This window comes from Lutjanus erythropterus, chromosome 10 (assembly GCF_056507025.1).
Source record: "Lutjanus erythropterus isolate fLutEry1 chromosome 10, fLutEry1.hap2, whole genome shotgun sequence".
Taxonomy (NCBI): Eukaryota; Metazoa; Chordata; class Actinopteri; order Lutjaniformes; family Lutjanidae; genus Lutjanus; species Lutjanus erythropterus.
Window position 1 is genome coordinate 11,178,136 of NC_139326.1, and position 12,626 is coordinate 11,190,761.

The 12,626-nt window shown below is 40.8% G+C and overlaps 2 protein-coding genes across 3 annotated transcripts in view; both read right to left on the reverse strand.

The window, feature by feature from the left end:
* Positions 1-238: 238 nt before the first annotated feature.
* Positions 239-6,351, reverse strand: bmp3 (bone morphogenetic protein 3). The gene is made up of 3 exons (XM_084728192.1): positions 5,714-6,351; positions 3,126-4,051; positions 239-442 (listed from the first exon to the last, which is right to left on the reverse strand). Exons 1-3 carry the CDS (start codon positions 5,988-5,990, stop codon positions 251-253), a joined length of 1,395 nt encoding a protein of 464 aa, XP_084584318.1. The 5' UTR covers positions 5,991-6,351; the 3' UTR covers positions 239-250.
* A 1,623-nt stretch (positions 6,352-7,974) lies between these two features.
* Positions 7,975-12,626, reverse strand: part of cfap299 (cilia and flagella associated protein 299) — an 89,689-nt gene continuing 85,037 nt past the window's right edge. Inside the window, exon 6 of one of the 2 annotated variants that reach the window (XM_084728195.1) lies at positions 7,975-8,294. In XM_084728195.1, the coding sequence (XP_084584321.1) occupies positions 8,166-8,294 (129 nt within the window). In that variant the 3' untranslated portion in view covers positions 7,975-8,165. Of the gene's footprint in view, positions 8,295-11,507; positions 11,923-12,626 lie in introns of those variants that run through there. The other variant, XM_084728196.1, reaches the window with a different exon arrangement.

Below are 12,626 nucleotides of genomic sequence, written 5' to 3' on the forward strand. Positions count from 1 at the left end.
GTTATCTTCCACGAGGAGAATTCGCACGATCCATTCCTTCCCACGAACAGACCGGTCTCCTCTTCATCTGGAACAACAGGAAGTTCTCTCCTCCAGTGCAAAAGGTAAGTTGTGTTCAATGGGTGTTTGTAAGTGTATGACTGAAGAAGCAGGAGGAGAGAGTTCTGTCTGCATGTGTTGATTTTTTTTTTTTTTTGTCTTTTCTGTATGACAGGAGTTTTATGTGAACAGGTGTTGAAGGAAAAAAAAACTATCTACAGGCACATGAATCTACAGTCATGTTGGGGTAGACTTTCAGCACCACGTTCTTGTCCTCGTCAAAGAAGAGGATGCTGAGGGAAGACATCTTCTCCGGGACGCAGCACGGCTCGGGGATGCCTGGGACGACGCCCACTGCCCGAACTATGCTTTGGATGGTGGCGTGGTTAGAGGGCTTCAGAGCCTAAAGCAAAGGGACAAAAATGATTTAAACTGAGTCTTAAAAAGCAAAAAGAATCTATTGATTGTGTTCAGTACTGCATTCCTGAAGAATGTGATTGTTTTGTATATTGTGAGATAAATTTCTGTTTTCAATCTACTTAAAGGGAAAAATCCTAACAACTTCAGTCTTATTTGCACAGACACTGATCATCTGTCAGCCCTATTTTGTTGACTTGCTCAGATATTGCTGATTTGGTAGTTTTTACTTGATTTTTGTGCTTCGACCTTGGGTAAGAAGGCTCTAAAATTAAATTGTTTCTTTTCTGTCTGTTTTCATGATTTATGATTACATTGAAAAATATAATTCAGATTCTCTATGTCGTTCCAGTGTCTGACTTCCAGGCCAGCTCAGTCTGCTCTGTGAAGCTTGATGGGAGCACCATCAACTTCAACAAGTATGGATGCATGTTTTAGATTCATTATATGTTCATGTGGAAGCAGTGGCATGCAAGGAAAAAAAATCCTCTGGAATTCAAGGAAAGTTTTTTACATCATTGACTGGTTTCATGATCGGTAACCATAAAGTATGCATCCTGATCACATACTCTCACTGAATGTCGGCAGATGACACTCGGCAGCCGATCAGTCTGATTCGATTCTATTCAACTGCATCCAGAGTTCACAGACTGGGTTCCTAGTTCATTTTTTAACTAATGTACTTGCCATAGTTGCATGCATATAGTTAAAGCGTGCTTGCTTTTGTTTTTACCTCCAAATAAAATGGTTTAGATAATCTTGATACTGTTGGCTTGTATCCAACATGTCTGATCATCTGACTGCTTGTTTTATGCTCCATCTAATGTTCCAATTACGTCAACAATTACTGTTGTGAGTACAGTGTTATCATAGTCAAATCCAAGAAAATAAGACCCAAATTTTTAATGTACTAGAATTTTCCATCAAGGTCTTTGATTTTTACTACAGCATCAGTCTTTTGGATCTAACATGTTATTGTTCAGCGCATCCGACAGGCAGTTGTAGGTAGATCCCAAATCTGAGTGCCTGCTATGTTACCTCTATCCTGAACCGTTCCCGCACCTGATGAGCTGCTTCATGTTTTAGAAGGATCCAATAAGTGACAGGGCTCTTCCCACACATTATAATAAACTAGGCAGAGCAGCTTTTAATAGTAGCCATTTAGCAGCTTCTAAAGCTTCAGCCTGACAAAGGAGAAGCAACATCACAGGATCACAGGCCTGTCCGACTGAGCAGCAAACCTGCAGGAGAGGGAGGGGGTCGCTTTACGCCCTAGGCCCTACTTCTGGGACTAATTACATCCGACTACAAAGGCCGGCGACTCCGAGGTAATGAATTAAGTGGATGGAACTCGTGCATTCCGGCCATGTTTAAAATACCTGTGATGTTATCTTGTCACCAGGACCACGAGCTACGAGAGGAGTTGATGTTTAACATCAGTTGTAGCGCAAGTTTCTTTGTCTCTTTCGCTTCTTTGTGTGTTCTTTCAAAGAAGTAAAACTATACGTCATGGTGCCTGCAACTAAAGAGAAACTCTCAACACTGTCATGAATTATCCGAGTCGCTTCCTTCACAGCCCTTGTTCATTTTCCTTGGGCACGGTTATAAACTTTTACTGATTTTCGATGTCAAGGTCGGCCACCTGCTCACCAGGAAGTTGCACAATGACTGTTTTTCACAATTTGTTACAAAGCCATTTAGATTACAACATATATAGTGTGACCATTTTTACTGCATGTATAGTGTGATACAGTACAGCTTCACTTTCACTAACCTTTTTTTTTTTTTTTTTAATTTATTTATAAATTTAGCTCTGATGCATATCTTTGAAGCTCTTAATTCCTAAGACATACTTGAGAACATAAAAGCATGAAGAAATCCTAGCACTGATACCACTGAAACTACTTTATCATGGTCGTTGAAGGCAGATGGCATGAATTTATGTCAGGTTCTTTTGCATTATTATCTATAATATAAGACAGATTCAGGCTTCAGGGACTTCTGATTTTAATGTTATCCAAGTGAACATACTAAAGAGCAGTAACAGCAACAGTAAACAAGCGAGTGGAAACTTAATAGCATGATGTCCTGATAGCTCAACATAGCCTGTCTTATTTACATAATATATATCATACTGCCTCAAAAAAAGCTCTGTTTTAAACATGTGAACTTATGTGTGCAGTCTTCTGTGCTGTGTTGAGTTCTGGCGTTATATCATTTGTGTAGTGTGCATCAGTTAATATGCATCTGAACAGAGCATTTAAAGTATTTTGATACAAATATATTTGGTGATAAAACAGACTGAGAAATGTTGGACCACAAGATGGTGCCGAGGGTCAAATTACAAAAAGAAGATAAAGGGCCTTTTCAAGAGGCGTTGACCATCACTTGGCCTAATCTGCAGTGTTGGCAGAGAAGAAACAAAACCTGATTGCAAGAAATGTTGGAAATATTACTCAATATTGCAGTATTTCCCAAACCTTTTGGCTCTTGACGCTTAAAAGCAAAGAACAAATACCTATGGGTTGGGACCAGGTCAACCGAAGAGTAACTTTTTTAATCCTGTTTTATTTGAATAAAGTTTAGAAGCCTGAGGAAATAAAATAATCCAGACTGACCCTCAAGTTGGGAACTACTTCAGAAGTGCACTACAGGACTTTGAGTCTCACCTTTGGCATGGGGAACTGGCAGGACCCTGAGCAGTAGTAGGCGTCAAACGACTTAGGTGATATAATCCATTCACTCCATCCAATGTCTGCAAAGTCCACTTTCAGGTATCTCCGAGCGCAGTTCCTGGGCTCGTTCCACTGCTTCTTTCGTGCCTTTTTAATCGTCTGCTCATCGAACTGCAGGAGGGGCATCTTGTGCCGCTGATTCTTGCGTGTCTTTTTCCGTGGCCGTCTAGCCTGCTTGTTTTCAAAAGGTTCATAAGGACTCGTCTCATCCCACCCGGTCGTCTCGTAAGGATACTCTGGCCCGGGAAGCTCATTGTTTTGCAATGGGAGCAGAACGTTCACCGAACGCTTGTGTCTGGGCTGTGGCTGCTCTCGTTCGGTGTTGTTTCGCTCACGAAGTCCCAGTTTATGGAAGCTGTGTGAGACGGAGCCTTCCCGTCCAACCGGATGGTGTCTCTGGAGGGTGGCTACCACACTTTCAGGTTCTGAAATGGCAGAGTCATTGGCGTAGACCAGGATGTATGGTGATCGGTCTGACAATAGCTTCTTCCATGGCTGGGGTCCTTGTGAAGCCACGTCAATCCCAATAAGCAGCTCGTCATGGTTTTTGGCCTGGTTGACCACACGAGTTATGTCCTTCCACTGCCAAGATATAAAGTCCCTGTAGAGGGTGGACACATTGATCCGAAAGTGTCCCAGAGTCCTCATGTTGTTATCCACGGAAGCGAAACTCCAAATGACCATGTGGATGTGGCTGTGCTTCCGCGGGCCATGGCGGCCACAGCTTTTGGTCCTGGAGCAGCCCTGAGTGCTGTTCTGAAGGTCTCCGATGTAGTAATGAAGAGTGGCTGACAGAACGTCTTCTGACTTAGTGAGGGAGGTGAGGTTGAAAATCTGCAGCTGTTTCTTGTTTATCGTACCTGCGTATATAAGGAGTAATATGATTTATAACAATGCAACAAAGAATTCAAAACCTAACCATGGCCTTACCCATTTTAATTAAATACATACATGTATGTATGTCTTTCTTCCTGATCCAGCATTTTCTCAGCCATGCAGATACTGCTGGGATTTATTTGGCCAGCTTAAGAAAAATCTGTCTCTAAGATTTCTGTCTCCATCCCCAATACAATGGTATTTGGTTTGTGGTTCTAAAAGCACTTGAAAATGACGCTTAAAAAATTCAAAAGCAGTTTTAAAAGTACATACATATAATCATATTGGTGCCTGATATTAGCTTGTCATAGCTAAATCAGTATCAGTATATATTTTCTCTGGTATGTGCCTATATTTAAACCTTTGACAGAATTGTAATGCAGATGTTTTTTGTTTTTTCTTTCTTTTCTGGATTTGCTGGCTTTATAGGCAGCATTTTATGTAAATTCAATCCATTTCTGAATTCAAGTTTCAACATTTTTTTTTTCAATTTGTTTTTGTTTTGTTTATAGTTATTTATAATTATTAAAACACCAGTAACTACATCTATTTGCCACAAGTGGTAACCACTTTTGAGGGATAGTTGCAAATAAATAATGTGTTAATGTAATTAATCTATATTCTGTATAAAGAATAATTGTTAATATATCAATATCAGAATGTTTTTACTCCCTAATATCATTATCAGCAGCAAAAATCCAGTATTAATAAGGGCCTATTGAAAAGGCACACTTTCGTCAAAGATACAAGTTTCACTGAAAAGCTTTCACAGTGAGGTCTGTGGTGATCCAGAGTAACCAGGACAGGGTTCAAAACCTGGGCAAACTATCTGCAGGACTACACGACACTGAGTGGTTGAGAAGATGAGTTTTGTAATTTGGGTGCACTGAACCTTTATATGCTATGACATACAGCTATCGGGCGATAGGAGGCAGCATAATCTAACAAACTTTGACTCTGGTGAAACTGGTCGTCTTTAATATTGCCCACATCCAAGTGAAACAAAAACACAGCGTAGCCTGTGAGCAATTTTAAGCTTAATGAGATTAAAGTTACTATAAAAATCCACGGAGTAAACACTAATTAAAGCAGCTTAAATGCAGAAGCTCACTGTAGTGAAAACTCTCCAGCCCTGCCGCCATACAGGCAGCCTGGGCAGCTGCCAGATGCTGGCTCGAGGGAAAATCTGTCCAGACTATCTGACAGTAAAATCTCAAGGTGTGAAAACAATTGTGTCGGCAAACGATTTAGAGTTGCACGCAGAGATCTGATGCGGAATCTCTGTTCCTGGCGCAGGGAAGGGGTAACAGGTTGATCACATTTCCATGACTGGATCAACAGGTGGATTTCAGTTTCTGCTCAGCAAAACAGTACATGAATGGCACTACTTTTCACGAGGATATTTTTTTCAATTTCAAAATCTAAATAAACTTTATTTTGCCACTTACTTATGTGCTCTTTAATATGCCAAATTGCGCGCACATTCCATGCCACATCTCTCGGTACACTTGAAATGTGGGGATAATTCCAACCGAACAAGAAAGGAGACGTTACCAGATCCAATATACAAAACTTAAATAACATAAGGTGCATATATACACTGTCTCGAGCGGCAGAACTCAATGCGTAAAAGTTTGGATACCTACCCCAGTGCGCTTTGAAGCTGCGGACAGTGTTGCCGTCCTTGAAGGGAAATCCAGCCCGGTTGTACTTGGCGTAAAGCATCTGCATGTGTTCCGTCATTGTATCCTGTAAAAGCAGATCCTGGTCGTCTTTCGCGTGGTGCTTTTTATCCACGGAATGAGTAAAATCCACCTTTGGTCTCTCGGGGAAACTGTCCGTTTTCAGCATCGCGCAGTATCCAACGCACAGATAACTCCATCCGTAAAGCAGCACGACCACAAACCGAGAGTAGAGAGCCATGCTTGAGCCAAAGCGACGGTAGCAGCAGAAAAAATAACAGTTGTGGAAAAAAATAAGTGGTCCCTATCTCCAAAAAGACATACCATCACCTGAGGAGGAGTCCTCTATTTGAAAATGGTACCATCACCTTTGACACCAGTCACAGGAGACAGGAAAAATAAGGAGCGTTATCCAAATAGCCTCTCTGCTTTTGATAAGCTGCAGGTCTAAATGTGCTACAGTCAGTGAATGATACACAGCAGAAGGTGTAACGGAGGAGAACTGAGCTGCTCAAACAGCGACGCTCCTGGTTTTGTATCCGAGCTGTGAGCTGATTTCAGGAGCAGCAGTCAACCGTCCCCCCGTCTCAGCTTTCATTGAAGGTAAAGCATGTTGTGCTTGGTATTATAGGGCTTGTGGGACCAGCTGGGTATTCCTCACACACACACACACACACACACACACACACACACACACACACACACACACTAAGAGAGGGAGAGAGGGGGGGGGAGACAGAGAGAGTTTCCTGTTCAAGATACTTTTACGCACGTCCAGCCTGGGGACAAATTATCTCCTGTTATCAAGAGCTGAAGGAAGCAGTGTTGTCAGTTGATTTTAAACATATTTTATTAAAGGACACTCTGCCGATTTATTAAACTGATTTCAATATCTGAACCGCTGCCACAGAGCAGCCCCTCCGTGCGTAATTTCTACTCCGCAGAGCTGTGCGTCTGGGCCGCGCTGCTGAATGAAGCGGCTTATTGGCGGTATTAAAGGCTCTCTCCCCTATTTAGTTTAGTTCAATGGAGTTAAGCACACACATCCTGTACCATCACGGTCCGATCCGGATGCCGTACTGTGCCCACCCCCCCTCCTCCCCACCGTTCCCCCCAAAACAGCCCATCCAGGCGGGGTTTAAACAGCCCGTCCAGCCGCCCTCCCCCCCCCACCACTGGGCTTCTCTTTCAGGGGCACTCGGGAGGAAATGATTAGGGCATTTCCCCGCCCTTGGACATCTGATGGCAATAATATTAGCATGCCATGTCCTTCATAGCAGTCAACACACTGAACGGGTTTAACCCTTGCAGCTGGGAGGAGATGGGCCAAAGAGCATCGATGTAAACAACAGCAGAGCTGCAGCTGCAGAGTGAAGTCAGCGGCAAAGGACTGACTGGATCAACACTGAATAATCAATTAATCAGTGCACATCTATCTATCTATCTATCTATCTATCTATCTATCTATCTATCTATCTATCTATCTATCTATGGTGTGACTTAAAACGACGGATAGGTTTATATGTATGGAAATTTATCAAATTTTATCAAACACAAAAGTATTTATCACGAATCTCAGTATACCATGAATTTTAAATGGTTTTAAACATCAGTCAGATACCCATGGCCATAGCTTTGGAAGATACCTACTTGATTTCTCCAACTCAGCTTTGAATAAACTTTGCAATGTATTTTTACACACTACAAAGACTGTGCCTCACCATGGCTTTCTTGATAATCAGTACAAACAGTAGAACTGATGGCAGCAAGCTTTGGACACCTGATTATTGTTTTAAGACAGACTTGGAAAAAATGTGAACCTACTTGTGAGTCTCCAAAACTAAGACGTGATTTGACTTCCAATCTTACAGTCATGATTCAGTGCAGGTCCTCTTCCATAGAGGCCACTGTGTTTCTACGGTAGCCCAGAATGGACAAACCAAACACTGTCTCTAAGATAGGACCTTTGCTTTTTCACAAGTTTCACACAAAGATGCAAAAATGTTAAAAAATAAGCAAATCTACACAAAGAGACATCAAATTAAGGTGTTACATGGAGACGGCTGAATAGTGCCTCCACTATCTGAGGCCCAGTTTAGTCCGAATCCACCTCTTTACCTCATGTTGTGTATATTAGGGGCATGTCAAGCCTCAAACTAATAAAACCACGCTTCAGTTAAAACCCCAACAGCTTAAATGCCCAATAAAAGAAATGAAGAGGGATATAACCATTTAAATTAGACTTTATTGTGAAATCATTACTATTTACAGACACATGATCTGTCTGGGTGAGTTCCAGTAACTTGTTTTCTTTTGAGGTTTGGTCATCCACAGAGGTAAGACCCACAAAAAGTAGCCCGTGCATTTCATGAGCCATACTTGCTTGTTTGTCAATCCGCTGGCATTTTACATTTGGCTATTCTTCCTGCGCACATCTGCTGTTTTGATTGGTAGGTGTTTGGAACAACGGATGCCACTTTCTGGGAGGGAGAGCAGAGCGCGGCTGTTCCATCACCGTCACTGGGCCACATGAATGAGCTGCGGCCTGTAAACCCAAACAGCTGAAGATGAGGGTAAACTGTTCGTTTTTCTCTCCCGGCAGGTTTGAATTCTTACTCCCAACACATTAAAAAAACAAAGCAGGGCAAGTAGCGAGATAGTCAGGTGGACGGTTTGTCGATTGCAACAGCCCTCGCCTTGAGGTTAAATCTCTCACTTTAGAAAGAGGTCAAAGAGGAAATGACATTCCCAACACAGTCCTTCTTCTCACCCTTGTTAGTCCAGTTAGTTTTGTTGAGACAATAGCAAGGACAAACCAGTTTGTTCAGAGACAATTTAACACAAACAGCTCAAAATAGACATTTAAAAAAATATATATTTTAAAGACATACAAAAACAAAAACACATTTCAAAGAAAGGGACAAAAAAAGCAGCTCCTCCCCTATAGTCAATCACATTGTTTTTTATACCCCCTTAAGACTTCCACAAACTTTGTTTCATCATCAGCTCAAAACAGGTCCAGAACTCACATCTTCTTGGAAAATCAACATCCACAAACCCACTGACTGAGAAAACCCAAAACCAGACCCCCATTCCCCAAACCCCTGCTTTTACAGAACCAGAACCCACATCCCTATGTCACCACACATATTGTTTCAATGAGGCCACCAGGGTCCAATTCAGTCAAAACAGACAAACAGATGCAGCCAGTGGAAGGCTGCTGAGGGATATTAGAGGTTTGTGTTAGAATGAACTAATTTGTTTAAACCTTGTAACTTTCAGAGAGACATTTCAGCTGAATGGATGCAGAGGAAATGAGCACAAAGGCACAAATTAAAGGAGCAGCACAACGTGTTGGGAAATATGCTTCTATGCTTTCTTGCCAAGAATTAGATGAAAGTAAATTAATACCAGTTTCATTTCTGTGCATTAAATATTAAACAACAGCCAGGACACAGTTAGCTTCGGTTATTGTGAGTAATAGAGGCAGGAGGAAACAGCTTGCTTGGTTGGTTTAAAAAAAAAAAAATGAAGAAATAGCTCAGAAATAGTCCTGCACAACCCCCTGAAAAACCACTTTAATTTTTGTACAGTTTAAACAAACTGGATGTAACTTGTCAGTCAATGAGCTCTAGAAAGATAGGTTTTGTTACCTTAAGCCAGATATGCATTGTGTGATTCTGGGCCATCCCAGACATAAGATGGGAAAGAAAAGTGGCGATATCATTGGTCATGGCTCCTACATGGTGGTCCTGCCTTGCACTGTAAGAGAGATTCAAAGATGGCATTTCTCGCAGTCTTGTTGCCAAAGAAAGCCTGGGAGAAAATTATGATATTGTCAGACATTTAGGATAACCATCTCACAGTATGACTGCAGCTACGACCTACGTCTACCACCAAACCAATAAGAATGTGCAAATGTACAGTAAGTTTATGTATGCAATGTTCGCTACAAATATTTAATGTTACCTCTTTGTGAAACTGGCGTCCCAAACCTCTTTTCCCACACCAGGACTGGGTCCACACTCTCCTCCTCTTCTTTGGATTTTTTCCGTATACATAAACAACACCATTGCAAGAGATCGATTCTTGCTTAGCTCCATTTTTACCACAATAGTGCCGCAGGTGGATGACGCACGCTTAACATGTTTCCTTGTATATTGCCTTGTATCGTAGATTCAGTATGTGTGATCATCATACAGTCTACACAGAATCTACATTGTTGTTGTACCCAAGTTTATTAGATCCATTTTGCACAGTGTGGCTTGCAATAAATAAATATAAATGCATAATAATGCATAAGATAATGACATCTCAGTCTGTAGGAGGGTTTAGAGGAGACTAGCTGTTTCCCCCTGCTTCCAGTTTTTATGTTAAGATAATCTAACTGCCTACTGGCTGTAGCTTCATGTTTACCACACAGACATGATCAAGATCTCCTTCTCATCTTACTCTCAGAAAGCAAGTAAAAATATTTCCCAAAACTATTCTACTAGAGTAGAACATGCAGGATTTAAATATGATAATAAGAATAATGTTTTTTATTTAATGGTACCTTTAATAATAACATTCAAGGTCACCTTACATCAGATAATATCAACAGCAATAAATCTTACAATCATACTTAAACAAAAATCAATCAACATCAACAGTAGCAGGGCTGCTGCCCTCTGCCTATATTTTCTTATTTTCTGGTTATTTTGCTGTGTTCGGGATACCTTACCAACCCAAAGCATCAATATTTGATGAACTGGCAATGACACAATCAGCTATCTTTCTGGTGCATTTATGAACAGAAACTGGCAAATCTGCAACTTTCTGTTCTGCTTTACTCTTGATGGTAATCATGTTATATATGTTTTTTTAGAAAAATCCTGCATAATATGCTTTTAAAGAATATATTTTTTCAAGTGAAAGGTGATTTTGTGGAAACCTGAATTTGTGTAATTACATCCATGCATAATTACTTGGAATACCTGTATTTTACATTTTCATTCAATAGCGTTTTGGGGAGCAATTAAAAGTACAGAGGGGAAAAGTGTATTTCTGAGAAAAGTTGAAGCACTGTATGTATAAAAAGGGTTAGTCAATGATTAGAAGCACACAAAAAAATCGTTCACATGATGTTTCCCTGTGACTACATGGGAAAAAAAGCGTTTTTGTCCCCAACTATGTGTCTGCAGAGTCAACAAACAACAAATTTATGAACAAATAACAAAGACCCTGTAATTTGTTACCTTATAGACACAGAAAATGTTATACTTGTGGGGTGACTGATTCCTACCATGTGTTTCAATAACAATTGCAAAAAAAAATTAAATCCTGAAATTAAAAGGGAGCAAGTTGCTAAAAGTCTTCTGTACTTCCTGAATAATTCCTAAAGCAGGTTATTTGTAGAGTTGTCCCCCATTAAAAATGTCATATGGAATGACTAATATGTAAATGATAGAGCACTTTGATGTCCTGTAAAGTGTGCCTTGCATCTGGGAACATGCGGAATGCTTTAAGCCCATTACCCATTCTTCCAGTCCAATTGGAGCTACCGCAGCCTGGGGGAGGACATAAAAGCAACCCCCATCATCTTTCAAAGCTCTTACGCCTTTAATTTGTTTAGACAAACAGTGCAAAACATGCCAGGCCAAACGATGGGACGAGCCTGGGGTCCCCGAGCAGGTTCCTGCCCCTAACTAAGACCGCTGCTCGGAGGAATGCCAAACAATCAGAGCCAAACTGGGTCTTTGTCTTCACTAAATGGAATACAGAAGAATACAGAGTTTAACGCCAGAAAACATTTTGTAGCTTCATCGGAGGATAATGTCACACAATCTGAAGTAACATGTAGAATCTCAGGTTATTTGCAAGAAAGCTTGTCACACTGGTCCATCCACTTATTCCCCTGGGACTCTTCAGTTTAAAGCCATTTTTTCACTGCAGCACCTCCACCCAGATGGCATGCATGATATGAGGGGAACAGTTTGTAAATGATGGTGCAACTAAAGCAACTCAGTTCAAATTAGAGGCTTCCAGTGCCTTCCAATATGTGCCATATGTATGAATGTGTCGGCAGCAGCCTCTGAAGTTCAGACTGTCCTGATGTTGTGGTCGTAGATGACGACATGGATGTACAGGTCCGACTGTAGGAACGTCCTGTTGGAGTCCTCACCGGGTCCAGACTGGAACCCAGCAGAGATTCACAGCAGTTAGTGGGGCTTGTTTGGACTGTGTTATCTGCATTCAGACTAAATGCAAAGTGAACTTCCACCTTGCTTCATTTGTGTAAATCTGTTTTATGTTATTTTATGTTTAGTTTTATGTTATTTTTTCCCAGTTTCTTTCCTTTTTGCCTCCTGAATAGCAGGTTTTTGCTCAAGCTAACCAACTATTCAGTCTAGTTGGATGCATCAATTTATGGCACCACTTGTGCCTTTCCATTGACTTTATATACATTCGCATTTCCCATCAACTGGGTTTTATCCATGTGAGGATGCATTCTACGTACTCTATTCTCATTTGATCTTATTTTTACTAGTGGGTTTTATTTTATTTTTAATCTTATTTTACATTAATTATGGCATTCTATTCCTGTTTTCATGTTCTTTCTATGTCATTGTAATGTGAAGCACTTAGTGCATGTAATTTCTTCATTAAAAACCACTTTGGGCTGCTCTTCTTATACAAAAGGTGCCATAGAACTTAGGTTTCTTCTTCATATTTTTATCATTACCTCTCAGTATTATCATTATTATTCCTATAAAGTGTGCATCACTGTGAACACACCTTGACATGTGGTTTTTAAAGGAGCATTAAGAATTTTTTGACCACCAGGAAGCAGAGAGTCTTTAAAGGAACTTATATTCCTAAAATAGCACAGTTTTTC